The sequence below is a fragment of the Oreochromis aureus genome, linkage group 18 (genome assembly GCF_013358895.1).
Source record: "Oreochromis aureus strain Israel breed Guangdong linkage group 18, ZZ_aureus, whole genome shotgun sequence".
In the NCBI taxonomy this organism is placed as follows: domain Eukaryota; kingdom Metazoa; phylum Chordata; class Actinopteri; order Cichliformes; family Cichlidae; genus Oreochromis; species Oreochromis aureus.
Genome location: NC_052959.1, coordinates 22,745,360 through 22,760,363, shown reverse-complemented (window position 1 = coordinate 22,760,363; position 15,004 = coordinate 22,745,360). Strand labels below are relative to the sequence as shown.

The 15,004-nt window shown below is 41.8% G+C and overlaps 1 protein-coding gene across 2 annotated transcripts; it reads right to left on the bottom strand.

Moving 5' to 3' along the window:
• Positions 1–3,290: 3,290 nt before the first annotated feature.
• On the bottom strand, positions 3,291–14,557 carry LOC116313410. 2 transcript variants are annotated; one of them, XM_031731110.2, is made up of 3 exons: positions 12,837–14,557; positions 10,287–10,928; positions 3,291–3,892 (listed from the first exon to the last, which is right to left on the bottom strand). In XM_031731110.2, exons 1-2 carry the CDS (start codon positions 13,824–13,826, stop codon positions 10,389–10,391), a joined length of 1,530 nt encoding a protein of 509 aa, XP_031586970.2. In that variant the 5' UTR covers positions 13,827–14,557; the 3' UTR covers positions 3,291–3,892; positions 10,287–10,388. The 2 variants fall into 2 exon arrangements, with proteins under 2 accessions (XP_031586970.2, XP_031586971.2); XM_031731111.2 differs by having other exon boundaries at positions 3,291–3,889.
• Between the last annotated feature and the right edge of the window lie 447 nt (positions 14,558–15,004).

The following is a 15,004-nucleotide window of genomic DNA, read 5'->3' as shown; positions in this document are numbered from 1 at the left end:
ATTCACTCGAATTCACTCAAAAGTTAACTTGTTTCCTCTCTCTTGAGAAAAAACAGAAGTGGAGGCACTTTTAAAACAGCAATTTCGGTGCCATTTTTAGTGTTATTAACACTAAAAAAGAAAGCGTATGTACTACCTCAGTAACACATCCTTGTGCTCATAATGGCAAAAAATGTTTTCACTAAGAGCTGCAGTCTTTGTCTAGCAGGGAGCTATTCTAGGATCCTTCAGCAGGATTTTCTGTGCATTTCTGTTTCCCACTCTAGTTGATGAAGAGAAGTAAACACAGCCATCACTGAGAAACAAACTGTGACCAGATTACCAACATGCTTTCACGTTGATTGACTTATTAGGTACTCCTGTGGCCACTCTGTGAAGTGCACTTTGGCCATTTTATTAAGTATAACTTTGGCCACTTTATTAGATACACTGGTGGTAATAAAATGTCCCAACTTTTTTTGAGACATTGCAGTTCAGCTCCATGCTCCAGAGAAAACCATTAAGATACGAAACCTTTTAGCCTTTTATGCACTTCAACTCCTTGATATGATTTACATTTTCTCTTAGCTGCATTTTGAAGCTAACCGGATTCAAAATGCAGAAATTCAAAACCATTGGGTGATCTCACAGTAGCTACAAACATATTTATGCCATCTGTGATTATTCGCATGGAAGGGATGGTGTAAAAAAAACCCTGTTTCCAGTACCAGGCATTTGCTGCTTTAATTGTAGCTGTGTCTTTTTAAAGTCTGGTAATGCATTGTGTCATGTGCTATTTAAGAGAAATAAGCCCCCCCAGAAATAATCAGCAGCCATTCTTGGTTTCTCCATTCATGTGCAGAATGCACAAATTAGTGAACAGGCTCACACCATTGTCTCGTTTCAGCATCTTCTTCTTCCCACATGATGTTTGTCTCAGGCATTCAGGCACTCAACATAAACTTTTGATACAAACAATTTAACCCTCATACTAGATCTTCACTGTGCTTTTTTTATATTAGCCTAACCATAGCTCTGTAGCTAGCCACCAGGAAGCATGTCATTACTGAAGTTTTTAACACGGCGTCATGCACACATTGCTCAGAGCTGTCCAACCACTGGTTGTTTGGGAAACGTGTACTCACCAACAGTGGTTATTTGTGAAGAAGGTGCTACGCCAAAAAGCTTAGAGTGATTGCTTTGGTCGCTAACCTGATATCTGTAATTCTTCATGTTTCTCTGTAAATATTCACCAACTTCCTGTACCGTGTACATTTAAAAAAGTGTGATGGAAATTAGAAATGGAAACTGTTTGTCTTCCAAGTAATAGCTGCACCGTTTTTAACATGTTGCTTTATTTGCTAGCAGTTTGTCTGCAAAGGCTCACTAAAAGCGAGCTGAGTGGTAGCACTACTTGAAAAAGTGTGACGCAAACCAAAGAAAACAAAAGCTAAAGTTGTTCCTCAGCACTGCAGTGAACATGTTTCAAAGGGTGCTAGTAGTTAGCAAGAATTATCACGATCTGGCTCAAATTATGTGACAAGGAAAGAGTCCACACAAAACGGTTACTTAAATATAAAATAATTTAGAAAACACAATCTAACCAAGACACAAAGATCACTAATGGGTTGATGTCATGAGGAGTACAAGAGAAAAACTGAGCAGTTCATCTGGGCCAGCTTTATAGGCTGTAAGACACTTACCTGCATTAGCTGACGATCCTCCCATGCCAGCCAATCAACAGCAGGCCATGGCTTTCATGAGTCTGGGTTGTAATAGGATTTTTACAGACAAACATGAAAAACTACAGACAACAATGGCAATCTGCCAGTAACCGAAACAATCACTCAGAGGCTTTTGTCAACCAGTCACTAGCAACAGGTGGTTGTCAGACGGTTGTTGGCCTGTGTCATTAGATTATAGATTATCATCACGATTGTCACACATCCAAAATGTTGGTCTGTTGAATAAAAATGACTGTTGGAAACATCTATGTACGAAATTATGTTTTCTACAGTCATTGGTTCAGCTATTCTAGCCAGCCTAACTTCACTATCCCTGAAAAGATTCCTGCTAATTAGCTTTCCATGTTTATAGCCAAAGTTATAGCGGTGCTGTGTTTTAGAAATTCTTAAGTCAGAACATGGTGTTTCATCTTTAGATGTAGACTGGTCCGCTCACTCCTCTGCTAAACCTTGTAAATTCTCATTTACATGCATGCCTGGATTTTGAACTTTATCGTAACACCTTGATAAAGTTCTGAAGGAATCTGTTTAACTCTCAGTGGTGCCTCAGTGCTAATGGCTGATATCCTCAGATGCATTAGCTTTAAACCTGGAGAAGGTGCTTTAATCAATCTCATCAACTTGAAAATGATCTCATTCAGCTAATCATCATGGCCAAAACTGAGGAGTGCATTTTCCTCTGTGTGTAAATCAACATTCAGAATCAGTTGTTTAAAAGTTACCGTGGCGTTTCAGTGTTAAATCCATCACCTGAAGTGCTGAACTGGAGAGCTTGACAGACAGCTAGAGTTGGGTTAGTATATTCAACTGTAATGATTTTTGGCTTAAGACTGAGCTGTTGAGGTGTGATAGGAATTTATCATTATTTTCTTTGTTTATTTGCAAACTTGAGAAACACTTAAAATCAGATCAGATCAGATTATAAAACCCATAATTTAAAAAAATCTTTGGCTGCAATGTTAGTCTGAATTGTTACCAGACAATGGTGCAATACAAGGCCCGGCTTGAGGGGCCAAAAAATATTTTTAATTTTTAATGTTGACAAGTTAATAACAGCCTCTGGCACATGACCTTCCCCATCTATCCACAGCAGCTTATCAACTCTTTACAACCTTGCCTCCCAGTCACACAGCACAATTACTTACACCGCTTCAGGCTGCAGACAGTGAGTGACAAAACACCCAGGACAGTTAACAGTTTGCATGCTCCATCTGTCACTGTAGCTTTCCATCAGCGATACGGGCACGGAAAGAGGCCAAGAAACTGGGATATTTTGTAAGGGAGCTGGATTGTAGTGGCTCTCAGAGGAAGCAACAAGCGCTTGGATAGCAGCAGGCGCTTGCGAGAGGAGAGTGGTGAAATTCTCAGACAAGATTTAAACAAACAGAGACACAGACGCTGGCATTGCTGGCCATGGATACAGCCTCAAGCGCGCTGACAGAATAAGGCCATGAGAGATCACACACTGCCATCTCCAGATCAGGCCCAGAAGTATTCCTACAACAGCTCCTCTCACTTCAGTCAGGCTCAGCGAGTGTATAAATCATTTCTCAGAGGCAGGGGTAATAAAATGCTGGTGTCATTTCTTTTATTTCATATTTAATATTTAGTGGGACATTCAGCAGTCAGTGAAACTTATCAAGAATCAGATGATTAAGATGTTGGATTTATTTGCATGAGGAAAGTGCAGGAAAATCAAAAGTATTGCCATTAATTTTAGCTTCCTCTATCCTCACTTTCTTTCCTCTTGTACTGTAAAAGCCGTGTTACAGAGAGAAATAGTTGATATGGAAAATATCCTCACCATAGTTTATATGATATAAATCTTAATATAGTACAGGTAGTATCCAGACTAGTATAAGCTGCCTGAAAATAGATAATCTTTTTCAATATAAAAATAGTAGAAATAAATACTGTCATGAAAAGCTACCTTTAGGTTTCAGCTTGATGGTTGTTGAGAATAAGTTTGCAGTTTATCCTTCTCATTATTTTCTCACACATTTAAATTCTCAGACGGTTCGACTGCCTCTCCTCCACACTTGTGCGCTCACGTGACGTGCAGTCACAGGTCGACTCTCGGGGGAGCTTTCCCTTTGGAAATAACCCCACCTTCAGGCCGTGCTCTGTTTCCACCAGCTGACAGCTCGTCTCAGTGGCATCAGCTCCTGCTGGAAACATCACATCAGAGAAGAGGGGAAAAAATTATTTAAATGCAGAACTCAGCACCTCAGTGAGCTCAGGCTTGGTGCCGCCTGCCCTTCCCAGTGAAACACAGTACATTCATATTAACTGTGCTTCTTCTCAAGGCTTTTCCTGCCGCATCACTCATTGGTGGAGCCATGGAAACAGAGCGTTAATCTGTGCTGTACTGACAGTGAGGCAGTGCGTGTAGTGTAGTGTGTGCGTCCTTGTGAGTCATGTTGCTGACTTGTAAAGAAGCAGCTCAAACCTTGCTTTTATCAAACTTGTGAGAAGAGTTTTGTGTGTTTGTCTGTTCTTCTACGTCCGTTTCAGAGAAAGCCACGGCAGCTTTTTGGCTTTCAGAGAAACGATATTTTTGCCATGGAGTGGTTTTTGTTGGAAGTGGTCACGGTCGAGTTTATAAAGGATGCTACTGCTCTGATTCCCTTCTTTTATTTGTAACCAAGGAAGCAGCAGTGAAAAGATAAAATACAAACAGCATAAACAGTAAACACACAGAACATGAGGTGCACATTTTTATAGTTAAACTTTTAATAGAAAAAGTGTTTCAGGACTTAATCAGATCTATTTACTTCCTGCACAGACTATACTCATTTTAAATTTGCATCCTTTTTTAATGTAAACTGGAAAAGAAAATCTACAGTCCAGACTCAGTAAACTGTAACAACAAATAGACACAATCTCATTGTCAAGAAGCCAGCCATAGATTTTTTGTTTTACTAGTTTTAACCTTATATTTCTGTTTGTTTTTCTATGCCAAACTTTCCCTTTGTCTTCTTGTTGGTCTGCATGACTTTATACGTTTCTGTTCTGTTTATTTTGAAAGTTCCCTAATGCAGCTCTACATGTTCTTAATGGTTAAATCCTTTATTTAAACAGGAAGTCTCACTGAGATCAAGAGCTCTCTTTCAAGAGAGACACATAAGGACATACAAAACACACAATAAAACAACACATTATGCATCATTGCAAATTAAGAAAAACATGTGCAGTAGTTGCAAATACATAAATATAACCTTTTAAAATGTTCCAGTGAAATCAGAGAATCTAGCCATATATATATATATATAGATACACAGGGAGTGCAGAATTATTAGGCAAATGAGTATTTTGTCCACATCATCCTCTTCATGCATGTTGTCTTACTCCAAGCTGTATAGGCTCAAAAGCCTACTACCAATTAAGCATATTAGGTGATGTGCATCTCTGTAATGAGAAGGGGTGTGGTCTAATGACATCAACACCCTATATCAGGTGTGCATAATTATTAGGCAACTTCCTTTCCTTTGGCAAAATGGGTCAAAAGAAGGACTTGACAGGCTCAGAAAAGTCAAAAATAGTGAGATATCTTGCAGAGGGATGCAGCAGTCTTAAAATTGCAAAGCTTCTGAAGCGTGATCATCGAACAATCAAGCGTTTCATTCAAAATAGTCAACAGGGTCGCAAGAAGCGTGTGGAAAACCAAGGCGCAAAATAACTGCCCATGATCTGAGAAAAGTCAAGCGTGCAGCTGCCAAGATGCCACTTGCCACCAGTTTGGCCATATTTCAGAGCTGCAACATCACTGGAGTGCCCAAAAGCACAAGGTGTGCAATACTCAGAGACATGGCCAAGGTAAGAAAGGCTGAAAGACGACCACCACTGAACAAGACACACAAGCTGAAACGTCAAGACTGGGCCAAGAAATATCTCAAGACTGATTTTTCTAAGGTTTTATGGACTGATGAAATGAGAGTGAGTCTTGATGGGCCAGATGGATGGGCCCGTGGCTGGATTGGTAAAGGGCAGAGAGCTCCAGTCCGACTCAGACGCCAGCAAGGTGGAGGTGGAGTACTGGTTTGGGCTGGTATCATCAAAGATGAGCTTGTGGGGCCTTTTCGGGTTGAGGATGGAGTCAAGCTCAACTCCCAGTCCTACTGCCAGTTTCTGGAAGACACCTTCTTCAAGCAGTGGTACAGGAAGAAGTCTGCATCCTTCAAGAAAAACATGATTTTCATGCAGGACAATGCTCCATCACACGCGGGTCCAAGTACTCCACAGCGTGGCTGGCAAGAAAGGGTATAAAAGAAGAAAAACTAATGACATGGCCTCCTTGTTCACCTGATCTGAACCCCATTGAGAACCTGTGGTCCATCATCAAATGTGAGATTTACAAGGAGGGAAAACAGTACACCTCTCTGAACAGTGTCTGGGAGGCTGTGGTTGCTGCTGCACGCAATCTTGATGGTGAACACATCAAAACACTGACAGAATCCATGGATGGCAGGCTTTTGAGTGTCCTTGCAAAGAAAGGTGGCTATATTGGTCGCTGATTTGTTTTTGTTTTGTTTTTGAATGTCAGAAATGTATATTTGTGAATGTGGAGATGTTATATTGGTTTCACTGGTAAAAATAAATAATTGAAATGGGTATATATTTGTTTTTGTTAAGTTGCCTAATAATTATGCACAGTAATAGTCACCTGCACACACAGATATCCCCTAAAATAGCTAAAACTAAAACTACTTCCAAAAACATTCAGCTTTGATATTAATGAGTTTTTGGGGTTCATTGAGAACATGGTTGTTGTTCAATAATAAAATTATTCCTCAAAAATACAACTTGCCTAATAATTCTGCACTCCCTGTATATATGATAGATAAGATAAAATTTTTTACCTTCTTTTTAAAAATTCAGTGTGAATCAGAGGTACAGCTAATGACCTGACACTGTAAGTACTGTGTTTCAGTTCAATCAGAGAGCAGAGGGAAGCGATCCATCTTTGCAGCAGGGCCTTGTAAATAAACATATTTCATCACAATGCTGCTCTCTTCGATTCTCCAGTGGGCACACCTCACTTTTTAATACAAGATGCAATGATGAGTAAGAAAAGAAACGCCTGTGATAAATTTGGGCCTTTGTTTTCTTCCCGCTGATTGAGTTCACCTGTGCTTTATCGCCCTTCTCCCTGGTGTGTACTTAGCCTTTGGGCTTTTCTCATTTCACAAATTTGTGCCTCCTCCTCTCCTCCATATTCCTGCCTGTGACAATCAATCTCAGTGCGCCGTGCTGAAGGATGTCTCAATTCCTAAAATGCATCAAAGCCAAGCCAAGCCAATTTTATTTATATGGCGCTTTTAACAAAAGAAAAAAGCAAGTGCTGATCAAAGTGCTTCAAAATAAAATAAAAGACAAAAATAATTTAAACAGACAATTAATATTAATAATAAATAAATAAATATATTTAAAAATGGAAAAGTTCCTACAAAAGCAGCTACAAACCGATGATGGGAGAGGGACTTTTTATACAACTCATCTTTTTCATTCAGTTTGTTTAAGTTATTTAAGATGATCAAACTTTCTGCCCTTCACTCTTCTCTGTGAGATTAAAAAAAAGGTTTAATAACTTGTCAGATTTCCCCATGTTGTGAATTTAAAAGTGTTGCTAAATATAAAACATGAGCACTCTTAAACCTGAGACCATAAATAATTTATGATCCAATTGTGCCATTAAGTTGCTTTAAAGGCAGTGATGACTAATTTTGTTAAATGTTTGCTCCTTTAATGCCTCTTTCCTCTGGTCTCTTCCTTGTCTCCTCCACTGGCAGGAGAGTAAGGAGAGGTAAGGAGGTAAGGTAAGGAGATAATTTAAGGAATCGAGGATCATCGCATCTTCTATCTCCTTTTTATGCTTCTGCTCCACAATTGGTTTTCCTTGTATCCTTTTTTATACTTAATTGTTTTTGATGTCTTGAAAACTTTTTGCAGCAGCTTTTTTCACCTGTAAGTTAGAATTAGTTTTTTGGATCACCTGCCTCCAGTTTGTGTCAGCTGTTGTGTCCATTTTTGAGCTTACCTTTAACCTCTTAAACGTTTTAAACCCTTGTAAAGAAAATATAATCTGATATTTTTAATAAATTATGTATTTTTATAATTGACATAAATGAGCTTTGAGGATGCAGGACAGTTTCCTGCTTCTTTGGGACTGTAGGTCAGAATTGGTTCCAAAGCCTGACCGATTTATCAACGGGACGATATTATCAGCCGATATTAGCTATTTGCTAATCTATCTGTTTTGGTATTTGTAACAGCAAATATGTAAAAGAATTTAAAATCAAGTAACCATTGCTGTTGCATAGTTTGTCCACTAGAGGGCATTGATATTGATATTGAAATATACGATTTTTATATAGCCAATAATAAGGATCAGTAAAAAGCCTGTATCAGTAGGGCTCTAACTGGTTCTATTACATATGTACACCATTATAGTGGATTACACATTTGCCTAACAACCAAGAGATCCCGGGTTTAATTCCAAGAGGAGTCGAACCAGACTTTGGGTGTCTTTAGGAACGACATCCAGTATAAAACCAAATCAAATATGCAGCTCAACCTGCTGTAGTGACCTCTTACAAATAAGGGAGCAGCTTATTCATAGTGAATTACCACAGTTGAAAGCATTATTTGTAATGTTCAACTTTATCACTCATTATCTGTTTAAATGAATTCTGGTTTGTTTAAAGCCAGTTCAACCGGTGTGTTCTCATAGATGACAAACTCGCTAATAGTGATGTTGTGATATCAATAAAATATATCAATACGTATCATTCTTGTTAAATATTAATAAATAAGTATTATTATTATTATTATTATAAACAATAAAAAAAACAAAGTGTAAACTCTTACTGAAGTTAGACTCAAAGCTGTATATAACACATTCACCTATGAGTCCTCGCAAGGATACAACCAGGCATCTATCCTCATTGGCCAGGTTGTCATATTTTCTTGCCGACACTTTTAGAATAGCATCCAGTGATCAACTTTTTTGCCTTGAACATTCCTCCTGTAAATTTCTTACCTTTAATTTTTGCACAGTAAATGAGGTATTTAGTGTTAGTCATGGACGTCATGGGAACTGATCACATTAAAGGAAGCTAATTGAAAATCTTTTAGCGAGAAATAAAAGGAGTCAAGGAAAAACTTATGGAGCCACAGAATGTCTTGTGCTTGTCATTTTGACACTGAACCTGCTCTAGATGACTAATTCAGATGACTCAGACCTTTAAAATGTCAACAGCAACGATGCTTTGAAAAACTGTGAAAGGACAGTGTTGAGCAGATGAGCTATGTTACACTTACACCCTCATCTCATTCAACTGAAAGAATGTTCAAAGGCGCACGCCTTGTCGACCCTTTTCATCTGCCTGTCAGATTCGACCTGAAGCTGCAGCCTTGGAAGTGCATCTCTTCCTGCAGCAGTGGATGTGGAGCGCTTCTGTTTATGTGGACAGCACAAATAAACCCAAAGTTTGCCTCATTTTGTTTTGGCACATGGCCGGGGGGTGGGGTGGTGGGGGTTTATGATTAAAACCAGACTGTGCTTGCCCGACTCGAAGCCAGAAAAATAGATTGTAGTTACGCATACTCTGCACAAGAGGGAAGTACAGAAACACGCACGTGTCTTCAGCATCTGCAAAGGTGGACTCTTAAAACCAGTGCTTAACTCTATATCTGCTGTCTAATTTTCCGCCTCTGCTACAGGGACTTTTTCACAGAGTCATCTTGTTATTAAGTCTGCCTCTGTGATGATACATCTGTCTGTGGCATGAGAAGAAAGGCTCAGTCCCACCTCATCAGCCCATAACAGTAAATTATGCCAGCTCTGAGGCAGAGCTATGATCTTCCTGTAAATCTAATGATGACTTTTTTTTGTCACATGGTTGCAGTCAGGCGGCTGTGGGGTCTTCCTTTGCCAGTAACGGCTGAGCTCCTGCCAAGTTCAAGTTCCTTCGAAGTTATGACTAAGTTACACTGCAAAAAAAAGGCTCAAGATTTAAGGCCTTTAGATTCAAAATATCAAAGTGCTTTTTTAGGCCAAAATAACAGCAATGAGTAATAATCAGCAGCTAATTGCATTTCGCAAGATCAGAAATTTCTCAAATCTACTCATAAAAGAAGAATTTTACTTCAGCGAGTGAAATTTTCTCACCCTGTTGACTAATTGCAACCACATGTGTAACCAGACTCAAGAATGAACTCTAATTTCTCATTTCACTTGCTGAGACAGACACGTTTTGCAGTGTAGTGAAGACTGGGAAATCATGTGACATCAACAAAAGCAGACGCATAACAATCCCCTCGCTGCCGCCCACACACAGACGCCACGCACACTCGCACACACACACAAAAACACATATATCAAACACATACATCCTTTTTTGTAAAAAGGGAGGAACGCTGCAATTCATTTACTGCCTTTGAACCCTGCACTGCCAGTAAACAGAGCCAACGTCATCAGCAGTGAGCCTGGACAGAAACATCAACATTGTAAAAGAAGAGCGAGAGAGAGACGGGGAGAAAAAAAAGTTCCTCTCTACTTACCATTAATTGTTCCCCTGCCTGGTCCCTCTTTGACCTCCAGTCACTACAGCAGGGTCTCATGTTTCAGGCCCCCATGGCACTGGAGGACACCACCCCCCTCCTTCACACCATGCTGGTGCTCTGGCGACCTCTACTAGGGTAGGCAGGGGTCCTCACAGGCTTGGGAGGTGGGTATGGGCCCTTCCCGCAGCGGCCGTTTTGGGGGTAAGGCGGAGGCTTTTGAGTTCTTAGATTGGAGGTGCTGTTCCCTATGATGACCTTAGGGTCTAGGGTCTGCGGGTGGGGTTCGGGACGAGCTTGGCCTATGTGGTTGGAGTCTTTCGAGGGGTACAGGTGAGGCGGGTGGCCGTTCAAACCTGGCTTTTCGTGGTCCTTATTTAGATTGGGCGGGGTGAAGCGGCTGGTTTTCACTACCGACGCCATGTGGACAGGAGAAGGAGAGTTAGATCTGAGGATGACGCGGTCTTCATCGATGTGCTGTGATGCCTGAACTGAAGCAGACTTGTGATTGGGCAGCATGGCGACCCTGAGGTCTCCTGAATGCGTTGAGTCGTGAAAGTTATTGGATGACCCCTGAGCGATGCAGGGCGGCTCCTCACTGAGGTCGATATTCGCTGTGAGACGATCAATCTGCTCAACCACCTGAATGATAATAGAGAGAAATACATATGACCTAACTGTAGAGCAATTTCAGTTACATTACTTTGTTTGTGTACTTCCATTTTTATTCAACTTTCTGCTGCAGTTTGCTGGTCTGGAGCATTCATGTGTCAAAACAATGCCACAATCATCCCAGGAGTGGACATCCGAACAAGGTCAAACTGTGTAGTGCTCAGAGAAATTTAAAACAACCCAAGCTCTACACCTACAGACCTCAGTTAGCATGTTGAATATAATATTAAACTTCATAAAGGTACAATTGCTATAAGACTGAACAAATATGGCTTCTGTGGAAGAGTTTAGGAGAAAGACTTCGCTTTCGCACAGCACCACAGTTGGAGAAAACCAAACACAGCATATCAGCACAACCTCACGTCAACCACGATGGTGGAGCGGTGATGAGTTGGACTTGTTTTACAGCCACAGGACCTGGGCACCTTTTACCATCAAGTCGACCATGAACTCCTCTGTATCCCAAAGTACTTTAGAGTCAAAATGAGGACATCTGTCAGACAGATAAAGCTTGACCGAAACTGGGTCATACATCATGATGATGATCCCCACAGCACAGCTGCAAATCTACAGCAGGATGGCTAAAAAAGTAAAGAATCAAGGTGTTGCAATGGCCCAGTCAAAGTCCAGACCTCAACCTGCTGTGTCAAAATGCTGAAGTGGTATTTTAAGAGAGCTGTGCATAAACAAATGCCCGCAAACCTCAATGACTTGAAGCAACGTTGTAGATTTTGCCAAAATTCCTCCACAACAACGAGTGAGACTGAAAAGTCACACAGAACACAATCACTTCAAGTTACTGCTGCTAAAAGTGCTTCTACAAGTGACTGAATAATGGTTTACACTTAATGTTTCATGTGAAAACTTTAAAAACTTTAATTTTCAGAGGACACTACTAGCAAAGACAAAACCAGTTTTTAGGCTGTAAACTCTAGAAACTTGTCTATTTAGGCAGCTTTGCTGAAGCTTCAATGTCTGTGATTTATTTGTATTCTTTTCTAAAAGCAATTAAAATCTCCAATCTTTTATTTCTTCCTAACCCATTGCTCCACCTTAATACCAGTCACATGCTACATACATCAGTATTAGCACATGCTGTTGATAGCTGTAGCTCTTTAAGGCCATAACACTTTAGTTTGGAGACTTTTGTGGGCTTTTGAATGCAGGAATTTGTTTTTACATTTTGGTATTTGTACTGAAGTAATGGATCTGAAAGCTTCTTCCTCTGCTGCCAAACTCTATTTCTAACTACAACAGACTGAGGCAATTTAACCAATTAGTCAAATTAAAGCTCTTTTTTGTCTCTGGATCTCTTTTGTTTACAACTGTCTCAGTTCACTATTATGGCGGTTTTTATTTGTAACAGCAAAATGCCAGACCTTGCACCAACGCATTCAGCTGTGAATCAATGCTATTTTACAGCTGCATGCAAAATGGATACTGTAAGAGCAGGGCATAATTTAGTAACAGTCTCAAGCCAGGCTTTTTAATGTGCTGCCCGGAACGCTGCCAATTTCGGCAGCGTTTTTCAAAAGGTCAGAGCAAATCGTTCTCAATCACTGCTTCGGTAGGAGATGATGACTGAGTTGCAAACAATGCAGTCAGCATACACACACACACACACACATACACAAGGACACATATAATGACATGCTCTTCATGAACGTGCACTCAGAGATACACGACCTGTGTCAATCTGTTCTGCACAGTGGATTGTTTTGTCAGCATCTGAGCTTTGTGTTAATCCTTTTAAATGTCACAGTTTCCAGGAGAGAATTGATAAAAGACTGGGTCATCTGCACCAGACGCAGGTTTTTCTATATTAGACACCTGATGTACACGTAAGGATTATACAGTTATAATAATAGACCCTCCTACCTCTTTCATCTCGACGTGAACTTGCTTCAAACCCCCCAACACATCCTCCAGATCTGTCACCACTTGTCGAATTTGATCCCTCACCAAATCCTGCCGTCTCTTTTGCTTTGTCACCTCCAAACCCTGGAGCTGGTGGTTGTTTCCGGATGTTGATTTTGAGGTTTCTGGACTGGGGATGCCGGAGGGAGGGATGTAGGACCCCTTCCGTCTGCTTTGGTTCAAATTCTTTTGTGGGACCTCAGTGGGGAAAAAGCCACCACATCCATTCAAACCCTCCTCTGATCCACCCTTCAGTCTCCCTGGGTCCTGATGGCTATCTCCTTCCTCCCCTCCCTCAGTGAACACAGGCCTCGGTCTACAGTGGCCATTTGGCATGTGCAAGTGACCCAGTTGGGGATTGTGTAGGTCCAAATGATAGTTCTCAAAGTTGCATGCACAGCTTTCCTCCTCATCCACAGAGACGTACCTGACAGTCCTCCTGTGTCTGTACCCCTGACCTTTGACCTGAAGATGAGGGAGAGGATGTGGTATCCCGGCGTTAAAGGGGTGTGCCCTGCTGTTGCTGCGCACCACACAGCCACACTGTTCTCTGACAGATGAATAGTGTCTCACCCCAGGCTCCAGTGGGTAGTTCCACTGGGCAGCGTTCAACTCCCAGGGGCAGACTTGGCTCAAGTCATCTGACTGGCTATAAGGGCCCTGCCCTACAAACACAGACCTCCTCTGTGGGCTGTGATGACCACTTTTCTCAACTCTGTCCACCACGAAAGCCCTACCTCCTACATCTTTAACCCGAGGAGCCCGGGTGTCTCTCCTGAAGTCCAGCGATGGGTGGTCTGTCTGTCTGGGTGATGCTGGTTGATATCCCGGTCCACCGTGATGGCCGTACGGCTCATAGTGGATGCAGCGCTGGCAGGGGCATGGGGCAGGATTGTTGCTGTGCTGAAGAAATCGTTGGTGTCCCGTTGCTTGTGCGCCTTCTGTGTACATGTCCGAAGAAGTCCGGAGACTTGCGTCGAAAATGACTTAGAAAACAACTGGTTTCCTCCCCTCCCAGCTCTCTCCAGCCCAGTCATTCACTCGCTCTGTTTTCCTCATCTGCGTCTTCCCACAAGAAAACTTTTCACCAGCTCTTTTTTTTTACTCTCTACCCAAGACTCCCTCCCCTTCCTTCCTGCCTGTTGTTTCCTTTCGTCTTCACTTCTGTAGTTAGTAATCTTTGCGTAGGTACTTTCCCTATACCCTCTTTCTCCTACTTCTCGTAACTTTTTCTTACTCCTTCTTCTTCCTCACCCTGTAGCCCTCTCTCCTGCACGGGGCCCCTCTCCACCTCCCTCCCTCTCTCTCTGTCTCTCGTTCTACCTCTCCCGCCTCGTTGTTCTGTCTCATTTGCTGCTGCAGGCTTTCAGTCTCTCTCTCTCTCTCTCACTCTGGCAGTGTATTTCCCGTTTCCCCTCCCCTCTCCCGCTCTCTTCTCTTTCTCCACCTCTTACTCCGTCTCTTGCCTCTGGTATATTCTCTCACTTCGTCGGCTGTACCTGAATTTGAGAATTTCTTCTTCACCCACCACCTGAAATCCTGCAGCTTTGTGAGGCTCCTCCGTTAAAGGACTCCATGGATCTCTGTCTCTGAGAGAAGCGCGTGAAAGAGTCCCAGCTCCGGTGCTGAGCTCATTAGACCAACTAAAGCCTTTGCACTCTGCAATTAAACGCTGCCTGGGATTCCTCGGCCAGAGACTGAGAGAGAAGGGGAGGGGTGGAGAGAAGCACTTGGGGGAGGTGGGGTTTCTAACATATACACACAAGGGAGTAGACAGCTCTCTGAGTCAAGGAGACAGAGCCACTGCCTTTGTACAAGGGGAGCATTTTTCACTTTTCTCTACCTCTCTCCACACCAATTTCTTTTCCTCCTCGTCCTTTGCCTCTCCTATCATCCGCACTCTGTCACTGTCTCAGTTAAAGTGACTTCACCTCAACAGTTGTGCAAAACTTCCTTCTGCTGAGGCAAGCACAGGCAGGATATCTTTGCTCCCCTCAAATCCATACATTGGGATTTGAATGCCACTTAAACAGCACACTGTTAAATGTTTGCAAGCCATGTTAATTTCATCATCTGTTTGATTGAGTTTCTTCTCTCTTCAGATAAGATAATCTCCAGATGAATGGAGC

Excerpts from the sequence above, each read along its gene's own strand:
- LOC116313410 (XM_031731110.2), bottom strand. The coding sequence starts at position 13,826 with ATGTACACAGAAGGCGCACAAGCAACGGGACACCAACGATTTCTTCAG. Across the intron at positions 10,929-12,836 it reads TTCACGTCGAGATGAAAGAG|GTGGTTGAGCAGATTGATCG; the intron begins GTAGGAGGGTCT and ends ATTATCATTCAG.